Raw genomic sequence first — 13360 nt, 5'->3', positions numbered from 1 at the left:
GAGTGCAAATAAAGAAGTTATTACTTAATTTTGTTCTTTGATGCTGAGTGTTCTTGTTTTTTTGTTTTTTTTTTTGTATTACTCCACTTTTCTCTGTTTTTTGTATGAGCGATATATATATAAATATATATATATATATATATATATATATATATATATATATATATATATATATATATATATATATATATATGTATATATAATATATATGTATATATATATATATATATATATATATATATATATATATATATATATATATATATATATATATGTTTTGGTTACGGAATAGAATCCCACAATTTTGAGGATGGAATAAAAAATACGAATTTCTATGAACAAGTACGAGCAAAAGGGGTTGAAGGAAGAAATTCCAACAAGGAAAACCTCTCACGAAAAAATATTTATAAAATACATGAATAAAAAACATTTAAGATGTTTGGATCTGACGTGTCCCACGATTACGCATGAAATGGCATTCCTGTTGTATCCAAACGAATTTTGAAAACATATTTTTTTGGTATTTAAATTGTGTTCATTCCTCTCCCTCTTTTGTGGTTCAATTAGAGCAAGGACAAAATTCTCACCTCACCATCTTCCAAAGGCAAGATCTTCGAGAACTGTGTCACACAAACAGCAGCATCATCTGAGTAAATCGGACCCAGAGTTTCTTGGCCAAAGAGGGCAGCACAATCTCTGAAATATTGAAAATTAATGTAATACTTAGTTCAAGTGCAGATGAACCCGTTTCGGCTAAAAAATCCTTAGAATGGGATACTGAGGGGAGGGGCTTACACTTATATTATGTTATTGGGAAAAGTATGATAAAAATAATGAGCATCAACTTTTGCTCGATACACAAACGAACTAAACGGGATCAGAAAAAAATTCAGGCATTTTCTGAAAATCATCTTCGTTTCTAAAAGTTGTTGATTGACAAAAAGTTGGTAGTTGACAGACACTGATAAACAAGCATTAATTAGTAAAATGTTTGTCAGAGCCAGCTAAAAATCTTACCATGTTCTTATGGACAATGCACATAGAATATTACTAACTAAAAAAAAAACACTAGGTAGTCGTTACCTGGTCAAACCTGTATGAGAATTTGGGCAGATTTAAGGAGCCACATAGAATACTTTCACCTAGCAAAATCCTCTGGATTTTAGATATCAACAGCTACGGTATGCGTTTCTAACCAAGCTCAGAACGAGTGAAATACAAACTTCGCTAAGGAGCAAGTAAATATTTACAAAATATACGACATGTGATATACATATATGCAGTTAGGGATGGAGTAGGGTGGGAGAGGCATTGTGTTTGAAACTGTACGGTTTAAATGACCCTCAAATAATCCATATGAAAATCCTTACAAGACTGTTATTTCAGCAAGGTGTGACATCATAGCCTATTAATTCAAGGATCCTTCTTACGGCCCTAAAATCAGCCACATTGAGGAACTGGCGAGTAAGGTGTAATACTTAACTATTTGTCAAATTTTTCTTAGTGTCTTTTGATTTTGGATAGTGACACTTTGATCTCAATTATTTTTAGTAATTCAAATCTAATCCTCTAGGACCATCCCCAAATACTTCCTGAAACACCGCGAGTCAAAAGACGTACACCGTATCTATTGATGTGAATTTGGATTGGGGGGGGGAGATTTGAGGGGAGCAAAGGGCCGTGAAACTAATTTTGGGACGTAATATCATAGAGATTGAAAAGCAATGTTTTACCCTTATATCAGCAGGGTGTAGCTAGTTAATGTTTACACAAAGACGCACTTGTGAAGAAATTTTTATGAGGAAGGGTTAATTATGAGACCCTTATTTTTTTGTTTTATTTTTTTACCACGGTTTGAACAGGAGTATTTCTCATTTTTCTATCTCTACACATTTTTTAATGTCTTGTACCCCAGCAGGGCCATTACCACACCCCTCCCTCCCATAAAAAAAAGATTCCCAACTGACGTCCATGCTCTAAATGAACATTTTTGGAATATTTCGTTCATTCTGATTAAAATGGCAATGATGAAATTTGAACCAATGCCAAGACGCCTCCCAGGCTATGAAGACACCCTGGGATACTTGTGCTGTTAATGACGGGCAATTGTCCTCTGGTCAGAACAGCACAAGATTTTTTAATTAACAGGCGATTGAGCCTTCACCAAATTCTTGCAGCCATTTGTTCTACACATTGGCAGGGGAAATAACAATAATACACTGAGGACAAATCGCTCTTTAATAAGTTATTACTTTTCCAAAAATAATTATTTTCACTATTAAAACTCAGATTTTTGAAAATGCAAATATTAGTCTTGTTACTTTCCAGCAATCATCAAAATCAACTTTTGTTTTAATAAAGCTTAAGCACAGAAATCGATCTTTAACTTGTAAAATCAGCAAAAAGCGACACCCAGTCACAGAGCTTCACCTTCACAACCAAGGGTAGAAGCTCAAATTTGAAGATCAAAGCTTTTTGGTAAAGCGGTTTATTTTTAAATCACGAATGCACAGAATATGAAATAGAAAACTAGAAATATAACCTATATTTCAAGTTCAAAATTTTCTAGGTTCCTAAAACAAAGTCATTTTTTTTTTACCGCGGTACTTAAAAGCAAAGCAAAGCTTACCCGTCGCTTTCAGCAAAAAACTGCCATGGCTCGTATGTGTTGCCATTATCAACTGATCGCTCCAAGACCCATGCTCCAGGTCGAGGAGAATTTCCCATACGAATAAAAATGTAGGCGACATGAAATTCCTAGAAAAAAACATAATTAATAAGGTATTTCAGAATGGTTGTGTACTACAATCTATATCTAACTGCTTTATTTTATAAGAAATAAACTGAACTAGGCTGTTAAGTTACTCAAGTATATGGGCCAATGTACTGGCAACGAGGGCGGGCTTTGGGTGTTGAGACTTCCCCAAAGAGGATCTCAATGAAGAATAATTTATCTGGAAGATTAGAGGAAAAAACAAAACCTGGTCATCTTTAAAGATCCGGACTCGCATGAAAAGCGTCCGAATTCACGTGTTATATTCTTTCTTCTTCTTCACTATGATAATTGGACAGGGCAAATAATTGTGGACTTTACGATTTTTACCAGAAGTGAGAGTTGGAAACACCTAGCTTACATACGCTTATACGCACATCGAGCTCATATACCAAGCGACACCCAAGCGACATACAGTGGTAAACTCAACAAGTTTAGTGAACATTTCAGGTTGAGACGTTTTCCTATCTGTATATATAAAAATAAGTTGTCTGTGTGTGTGTGTCGAGTGACGTCATGTTTGTGTGTCGACTGACGTCATGTTGGTTGATTGACGAAATTACAGACCGGGACATCGGGACACAAATGACGACCGGGACACCAGGACATCTATCTATATATATAAAAATAATTTGTCTGTCTGTGGATGTGTGGATGGATGTGTCAGGTGACGTCACCTGAAAAAACTGGATTAGGTGACGTCAAAACTGAAAAAACTAAAAAAAGGCAAAAACTACAAAAAAACTAAAAACTAATAAAAAAAATAAAAAAGCTAAAAAACTAAAAAAACTATAAAGGTAAAAACCAATAAAAAACTAAAAAAAAAACTGAAAAAACTAAAAAAAGGCAAAAACTACAAAAAAAACTAAAAACTAATAAAAAAAGTAAAAAAGCTAAAAAACTAAAAAAACTAAAAAAACTAAAAAAAGGTAAAAAACTAAAAAAAATAAAAAATAAAAAAAAACTAAAAAAAGGAAAAAACTGAAAAATAAGCTAAAATAAAGGTAAAAACCAATAAAAAACTAAAAAAAAAAGGAAAAAACTAATAAATGACGACACTCAAAGAGAAAGCGACCAGGACAAAAGGAATGTTCGATTAGCAATCAACAAAGCACCGGGACACAGGGAGTATAAATGACGACCAGGACATAAGTAAAAAAAAAAACTATCTATATATATAAAAATAAGTTGTCTGTGGATCTGTGGATCGTGGATCAGGTGACGTCACCTGAAAAAACTGGATCAGGTGACGTCAAAACTGAAAAAACTAAAAAAAGGCAAAAACTACAAAAAAAACTAAAAACTACTAAAAAAAATAAAAAAGCTAAAAAACTAAAAAAACTAAAAAAAGGCAAAAACTACAAAAAAAACTAAAAACTAATAAAAAAGCTAAAAAACTAAAAAAACTAAAAAAAAGGCAAAAACTACAAAAAAACTAAAAACTAATAAAAAAAATAAAAAAGCTAAAAAACTAAAAAAACTAAAAAAAGGTAAAAAACTAAAAAATAAATAACGACCGGGACACAGGGACACAACTACAACGGGGACACCGGGGGAAACAGGGGGATATAAATGACGACCGGGACAAAAAAACTAAAAAGAAATAAAAACTAAAAACTAATAAAAAAAACTAAAAAATCTAAAAATCTAAATAAGCTAAAAAAGAAAAAAAAAAGGAAAAAAATAAAGGAGAAAAACAAAACTAAAAAACGAATGTATATACAGACCGGGACACCGGGATACAAATGATGACCGGGACCCGGGACACAGGGAATATAAATGACGACCGGGACACAGGGACACAACTACAACGGGGACACCGGGGGAAACAGGGGGATAACCTGACAATCTATTTATATGCAAAGACAATGGGACAGCAAAGAATGTTGTATATTCGCAAGTTTTACGTAGTTAAAACCATATATATATATATATATTTCTATATTCACAGGTGGGACATAGGGACACAACTACAATGGCGCGTAACTATTATGGCGCGTAACGACTTACGCGCGCGGGGGGGCTTGGGGGGGGCGCGAAGCGCCCCCACCAACTAGGTGTTGGGGTGGCGCGAAGCGCCACCCCAACAGCTAGTATATATATAAAAATAAGTTGTCTGTGTGTCTGTGTCGAGTGACGTCATGTTTGTGTGTCGACTGACGTCATGTTTGTTGATTGACGAAATTACACACCGGGACATCGGGATACAAATGACGACCGGGACACCGAGACATAGGGAATATAAATGACGACCGGGACACTCAAAGAGAAAGCGACCGGGACACAAGGAATGTTCGATTAGCAATCACCATCAACAAAGCACCGGGACACAAATGACGACCGGGACACAGGGAATATAAATGACGACCAGGACACTCAAAGAGAAATTACAGACCGGGACACCGGAACACAAATGACGACTGGGACACCGCGACACAGGGAATATAAATGACGACCGCGACACTCAAAGAGAAATTACAGACTGGGACACCGGGACACAAATGACGACCGGGACACAGGGAAACAACAACAACGGGGACGCCGGGGGGCACAGGGGGATATATAAATGACGCGCCACCCCAACAGCTAGTTAAATTATATATTTCTGCTTGACACATTCCTAGTCTTTATAATATCACTGATATCGTCAGAGTGTGAAGGTGTTTTTAATCAAAGTTAAGATATTAAATGTGGCTCGACTTCGAGAAAAAAAAGATTGCCGAAACTTTATATAAAGCATGCACAAATACCGCACCGGAGTCGTTTATGTCGGCTTTTCGAAGGAATGATGAAATTCACCAACATGATACTCGACATGTATCGCAACTAGTTACAGAAACGAGACGTCTCACGTCATCTGGTTTTTCAATCAAATTTACCGGACCGAAAATATGGAATTATTTTCCAAATACTTTGAGAAATGCTAATAGCCTACCAGAGTTCAAAAGTAAGATTAAAAGCTTCTTATTGGAAAATATTGAATTATACCCTAACTTTTTCTACCGATAGTTCTCTATGTTTTGTTTTATTAATTTACGTTTGTTTTCTTTTCCCTTCTTCTTCTTTTCTTTTTATACCTTATATTTCTTTTCTTGATGAATGAATGAATACTGTCACTTGTTACGGGCAGTGCTCTCTTAGGGTGTAGTTAGTTTACAGTGTGTGATTTGTTTTTTATTAATAAACAAACTGAACTGAAATAAACTGAACTGAACAGTAGCACCTTGAGTTCATAACTGACTTTTTCATGCTTCTCAAGTAATTGCCAGAAACCGTTTATTAAGCTATTCTCAAAACGAGGTAGGACAATGTACGTCAAGAGCACTAAAGTAGCATTGAACATGCATTTCCTTGGTAATCCTCCTTCTGAGAACAGCTTATCAAACAGTTCTTGGCAAAAGTATAAAACTGTCATATACGATCTTTAATCGTGACAGCGACGATATTCGACGTCACAGCAATTGCACAAATTTTGACATGTTGGTATCGTAAATTTATCGATAAACTATTCCTTCAGCGACACCAACAAAAATTAAGCATCCCTTCGGTGAGGAAAATAATATCCTTTAGATAGCTTAGGCATATTCTCCAATGAAGAGAAAGCAAACTTCCTGATTTTTGCAACACCCCCATAACTATTAAATGTCCTTTTGCTGCCTAAATCCATGGAATTAAATAAAACAAAAAACATAAAAATCAATCCAGTGACCCTCTATTTCAAATGACTTCTTTTGGTGTTAACAGGGAAGTTATTGTGCAAGGGCTTATGCCTACTTCATAAAACCAAAACAAATTTAACATTAAATTGGATCAATGACATGCTTTATTTCTATTAATTTATTTTAAAATTTTATAGTTTTATCAAAAATATATTTTTTTCATTGCTCTTTCTCATTTTGTTATTCTTAGAGTGGCTATAAGCTCCAAAAACGAGGAGAACATTTCTTATGGGAAATCATCAATTTTAAACGACCTATTAATCTGGGTCTTATGGCACATCTTGATACTTTGGAGCCAATCCTAGCCTGTAATATTGACAACACACTACTTTATAATGGTAATATCTTCACTGACTAGTCTTAAATCACAACTGGGCTTTCGAGACTTTTTTTTCTATGTTTTAATTTAAGAGCAACACAAGGCTTTTCATTCTTCTCAGCCTTTTCGTTTTCTTTTTTTGTTTTTTTCTTGTAATTGACGAAAAAGCTTTAAAACATCTTGCTAAAGCAGATTCATCCAAAATCAAAGCAGATGAAGCGCAAAAAAAACAAGTTTTAAACGTTCTGCTACAAGCCTATTTTCAAAAAGGGCATAATACATTTTGAATCTAAGCTAATCGCAGATAGGCCGTCCTGGCCGAGTGGGCTGGTACGCTGGATTCGGGATCCCTTGTCTCAGAGGACGCGGGTTCGAATCCCAGTGTACCCAATTCTTCAGTTTAGGACGGGGGTCAGTGGCGCGACCCCCGCCACTCTGTAAGCTTAGTCAGAGTCGACCCAGCTCTAAATGGGTACCTGGAGAAATCTGGGGAAGGTAAACAGGAAGGGTGTGTGAAAGCACAGGATGGCTGGCCCCAGCCCCCCATTGCACTTCCTGGCTGAAGGGCCAAGAAACGGAGATCAGCACCGCCGGTACGGACTGTAAAGTCTAATGCCGTATCCTTTACCTTACCTAATCGCAGAGGATGTATACCTTAGAAATCATAAATTGGAACATAAAGAACGGTAACCATATATTGATCGTCTAAATAAAAACAATCAAAGTTTGACGAATTCAAACGTTTGTTTTTTTAATCCTAATACTGATGCGGAAGGGTATATTGTTTCAATGGACTGATGATTCTATTTAAAAAAGAAAAAACTGATTGATCTCAAAACATTTAAAATAATTTAGATAACTTCGAAGACCACACTGCCTTTCCATGACGAAAGTAAAACAGTTCAAAATAGGGATGATACCTTTTTATTGACAGTGAAATATAAAATTATTTAACTGGATATTTCGAACACATATACAGTGTTCATCATCAGCAGTAAAACTCTGTTTTACTGCTGATGATGAACACTGTATATGTGTTCGAAATATCCAGTTAAATAATTTTATATTTCACTGTCAATAAAAAGGTATCATCCCTATTTTGAACTGTTTTACTTTCATTTAAAATAATTGTGGGAAAATATTTTAAAGTTTCCATTCTAACATATTCTGATTCATTGCTTTGAAGGATATACCGTTAAAAGCTATATAAACCGTATACATATAGTAACGTGAAAATGAGGTGTCTTGTCTTATCAAGGACCTTGGGGTGGTCAAAGCACATGAAATTTCCAGAAGGAATTTCTAGTGTGAAATGATGAATGTACGTTACGTAAACACAATTCGAAAGTTGGGCAAATTATCAATCGCACTTTTCTTTCTGGAAACGGAAATGGGACGGAGTACTTCCATATTCTGTGTTGGCAACAGCATTTATTTGAAGTTACTTGCAAAACTAAATTAAAAAATAACCCAAATTTTTTTTAGCAATAAAGTCGCTGTTATCCTTCAAAAATGATGGATCTATGCAGTACTTTACTAGATGTTTATAATAACACAGCTGGGAATAAGCCAAAATTTTGGATTGACAGAATTTATTTATTTTTTAAAGGCAACAGGAAGAAAAGATGAACATTTTTTTTTTGCCGCTAATCATGGGCAGCGCAATAGCACTGACTAAGTAAAGAACAATGTGCTTTAAATGTGGCTCATTCGATTGGAAATTTAAAAGGCTAATATTTTTTTTGAATAGTAGAAAGTAATTGGAAGGCAACAAGCCCCCTCCCCCAAGCAAATCATTTCCCCAAACAAATCCAATCAAAATTTTGTGATAGCCATTTTGTTCAGCGTAGTTGAAAAGTCCAGAAATTATCTCTTTGAGGATGGCAAACCCCCACCCGCCCTCAGGGCTGTAACTTAAGCCCTGGGCGAACGAATATAAGGTTTTTATAGAAACAATGGTCGTATAACCTTCAGAGGGGGCTCACTGTATCAGTAATCAGAAATTCTAGCGCTCTTTTTAAGAGTCAAAGTCATTGGAGTGCATATATACCTTCCCCCCACTTTTATGGTTTTAAACCAGGGTACCTCGTATAGAAACTGTCGTAGAAATTTCAAAAGGGGCTCACTCGATGGAAATTTGCAACGCTTAGTGTAATTTTTAATAGTCGAAATTGACGGAGGACTACCAGAACCCCCTACACCAATCCTTCACCCAAATACACCCAATTAAATTTTTTGGACATCCATTTTGTTCAACGTAGTTGAAAGGTCCAGTAATTATCTCTTGGAAGGTGACACCCCCCCCCCCCCATAGGCCTCAGAATAAGAGTTGTAAGCTATGCCCGGGGGGTATAAGATTTTATGGAAAAGGTGGTCGCATGAACTTTGGAGAGGGATCATTAGATTGGAAATCAGATGTTCGATTGTCCTTTTTAAGAGCCAAATGATCAGAGGGCAACTAGCAGTCCCTCCCTCCCCTACGAACTATTTCCCCAAATGCGTCAGATAGAAATTTTGAGATAGCCATTTGTTCAAAAACAATATAAAAATCACATAACAAAGCCTTCGGTGCTGACATGATCCCCAGAGTTTGGGGGCAAGGTGATAAGTTATGCCCGGGGTATATAAGCTTTCTATGAAAGGGGTGGTTTAGTTAACTTTAGAAGAGGCTCATTTGAAGTTCTATATCGCTTTTATTAGTCAAATTTGATGGAGTGCAACTCGCCCCCCTTCCTGAGCCCCTCCTTTTTACACACGCATCTGATCAAAATTGTGGCGGACATTTTCTTCACAATAGTACAAAGAGCATACAACAATGTCGTTAGGATTCAGGATGCCACAACAATGCCCCATGGTTTCTTGGGATTTCTGGCAAAAGTAGAACATTTATTAAGAATCTACATACATGTGTGAAGCCTTTTTTGGGGGATTTTACAGCATGCAATTATCCGGCCAAGTCATTGCCCAATTATTAACCCATTTTCTGTCTAACTTTTAACTCTCTTTGAAGTAATTAGCGATTGTACTGTTATTTTTTTGTAAAGAGAGTGCTTTCCACAGCAAAATAAAATTATCCTTGTAATTAGGGCGTTTATCCCTCCTTTTCAGGATAAAGTACAGCTTTTAATGGATCAATTTTGGAAACTATCATTTTTCATTAAAATCGACGTTTTTGCAATAGAAGAACTACCCCCCACAGCACCCATATTGCACTGTTAACCCTAAAATTTCCCTTTCAGTGGGATATAATAGATTAATCACTGGTTCTAAATCGCTATGAACATAACCTGAGCCTAAAACGTACTTTTGAGGCTTCAGTCTTCTTCCCCCCATCCGCTACAATACTACAGATTAAAGTTAATCTGTATTTTCAGATATACGTGCTTTTTGCATTTATTTAGTTACTAAATTAAAAAAGTACTACTTTATATCTGTTGTTTCGAAGGTTTTGCCCCCCCCCCGGGAAAAATTCCTGCGTACGTGATTGCCCTAGGCATATATAGTTTTTATGGAACGGATGATCGTATCAACTTTGAATCGGATGAGGCTCATTTGATTGGAAATCAGAAGTTCTAGTGCCTTTTTTAAGAGTCAAAAGTGAATCGAGGGCAACAAGCCCCTCCCCACAAGCTTATCATTCCCCCAAACACATTCGGTCAAAATTTTAAGAGAACTATTTTGTTCAGCATTGTTGAAAGGCCCAGCAATTATGTCTTTGGGGATGTCAACCTCCCAATAGTAATCAGGTTAAGGGCTACAAGTTAGGCAATTCGTTCATTGTTTACATATATCATATGTTATTGAGAAAGGTATACATATTTAAAATTCATTTTCCGAAAAGGCGAAGGGAAATCAGTTCAGTCTTTTGAAGAATTTTGAGGGGAGTGTTGAACTAAATCACAACACAATATGTGTATACAGATTGTCAAAAGGGTGCGATTCGTGAATGACTGGGAATATTAATTAAGAACTTTCAGAAAATGATAAGGGAGATGATCAAAAAGGGAATATTTGCATGCTACCACTACTACTACATTTGGCAATAAATACTGCCGCAATTCGTTCATTGTTTACATATATCATATGGTACTGAGAAAGGCATACATATGGGAAATTTATTTTCGGAAAAGGCGAAGGGAATTTAGTTTAGCCTTTTAGTGAATTTTGAGGGAATTTTTGAACTAAATTACAGCACATTATGTGTACACGGATTGTCAAAAGGGCACAATTCATGAATGACTGAAAATGCTAATTTGGAACTTTCAGAAAATAATAGGGGGGTGATCAAAAAGATTATTTGAATTTATTTTTGCTCATTTTTCGCTTAATGGAACTCTTTTTGAAATTAATTTCCAAAAAGGCAAAATGTAGGCTATGTACAATATGTGGCAGCACTGACACGTCAACAGTTATCGCGCCTAAGTTCCTAAGACCAAGTCTTACTTGAATGTCTTGATATTTTTTTCCACCATAAAAAAAGAGAGAGTGCGTTTTGATTTTGTCAAACATACACCCAGCATCTGTGCATATTCGGAGCATTAAATATCCACAGTCATTCCAGATACATTGCAGATACGCCCTTTTAATATCCAAATTTATTGAAACATCCCCCTCAACATACCCTGAAAGCTTCGACTTAATGCCTTCACCCATTCTTAAGATATCGCATATACACCATTACTATAAACTCGGATACTCATAGAACATTTTGTTTTAGTTCAAAATTTCTAAGAACAAGCTCTGAAAGCTAAACGTAAACCTCTAGTTGTTACTGGGATACTGCATAAACGTCCTTTATGCAATCAGATACACATAGTACCTTTTTATTAAGTTTAAATCACCTCAACCATCCCTGACAATCAAATGTTTCTTTCATCAAAATCAACCTCCCAGTTTCTTTAGGGTTGCCCCCTCATTAAACAACTTCTTATTAAATCTCAGATGCTGAGAATAGAATTCAAGCACCTGAAGAAATATGAGCGAAATCTGATGTGATACCACTTCTAATCGATTGAAGTTAGTCCTTACCGGAAGCAGTGGTGGGTGTTACATGCATTATCTAGCATAGTAGGCTGATAATTTGAAGAACATTATTGTTTTAGACTGTTTCCGGAAACTCCAACGAAAACATTTTTGCAATTTTGAAGAAATGGTTTTGAGCAATTCTCTGATAAAAATAAATCATGTGACAAAATATATTGCAACAATAGGATGAGTCTTCCTTAAATCGACGTTAGATAAGTCACTACCCGTCAAAGCAAGGCAAACTCTGGACTTAAGGTTCGTAAAGCCCGAAATCTTGAGATTCAATTTTTACTATAATATCTTACATTTTCAACAATATTCTTTTTTCAGCTTTTTTCAAACTTCCGGAATATTTGTCTTGGATCTTAGGCTTTGGGTACATTAAGGTCAAACATTTAAGGGAATTAACATTTAACATTTAAGGGAACGATACCTCATAAATCCCCTTTAGATCAAATTTTGCTTTTTTTCTGTGTTTTTTTTTTCTGTTTTTAGTGCCAGTATTTGAGGAAACTCCCTTTATCCTTTCCCAGTGGACGGGTTCGGGTTTAATGTATTGGTTATGCAAACATTGAAATCAATAGCAAAAACTCAAAAAGGAAGAAGTAGTGACGCTACAATACTTTTAACAAGGCCCATACCCACTACTCCTTTCTACTTTAATGATTTAAGTTGAACGACGTTCAAGGCTCAGGTGCATGTTACGTCATAGGGAATGTTTTTTTAAGAGATGCAGGTGCATGTTATGTCATAGGGAATCTTTTTTTCATGGATGCTATGCTGAAAAAACATACGAGGGCCAGGGCTTCCTTACACCGTGATTACCGTTATGTAATAAGACTTGTTATAGGATCAGGAAAAATGCTGCTACGCAATACGGTTTGTTTACTTTTAGTTGTTACGTAAAAGGACTTGTTAGAGGGTCAGGAAAAAAGCTGTTACGCAACAGGGTTTGTTTACTTTTGGTTATTATGTAATAGGGAATGTTAGTCAAGCAGAGGGGAGGGGGGTACTAAGGAAATTATTCTTCAAGACATTTTTCAAGGCGTTTCAAGACATTTTTAAAGACATTTTTCAGCAAAACGTTTCAAGACATTTCAAGACATTGTTCTTCAAGACGTTTTCGAGATGTTTCAAGACATTTCAAAACGTTTTTAAGACATTTTTCTTCAAGACGTTTTTCTTCATGATTCCTTTAATTCTTACTTAATAGTTCCTCTGGTTCTTAAAAAAACAACAAAGGCAAAGTGGTGAAAAAACTTCTGTGCCCGCTAGTGGGAACCTTCAAAATGCCAGACCATAACGAGAAATTCCAACGAGGCCCATAGCATCTAATTTCACCGACGGCCACCAAATCTAACCACCGGGAGGAGGCCTAGTATCCAATTTCACTGGGAGAAAGGGGGCCTATACACAATTCTACCGGGGGCCTAGCATCCAATTTCATCGAGGGCCCTAACCTAACACTGAGGGCCCAAGAAACCATTTCATGGGAGCCCTAAGGGGCCTAGCACCCAATTCTAT

At 36.0% G+C, this 13360-nt stretch overlaps 1 protein-coding gene across 1 annotated transcript in view; it reads right to left on the bottom strand.

Moving 5' to 3' along the window:
- The window catches only part of LOC136043493 (laminin subunit alpha-like), a 167433-nt gene that overhangs the window by 137486 nt on the left and 16587 nt on the right, over window positions 1-13360 (bottom strand). The window contains exons 5-6 of the mRNA XM_065728411.1: window positions 2630-2757; window positions 588-696 (exon numbers count right to left, since the gene is read on the bottom strand). Of these exons, the coding sequence (XP_065584483.1) occupies window positions 588-696; window positions 2630-2757 (237 nt within the window). The remainder of the gene's footprint in view (window positions 1-587; window positions 697-2629; window positions 2758-13360) is intronic.

Source organism: Artemia franciscana, unplaced genomic scaffold (assembly GCF_032884065.1).
Source record: "Artemia franciscana unplaced genomic scaffold, ASM3288406v1 Scaffold_674, whole genome shotgun sequence".
In the NCBI taxonomy this organism is placed as follows: Eukaryota; Metazoa; Arthropoda; class Branchiopoda; order Anostraca; family Artemiidae; genus Artemia; species Artemia franciscana.
The sequence above is the reverse complement of the archived record's forward strand: the minus strand, read 5'-3'. Positions and strand labels throughout refer to the sequence as shown.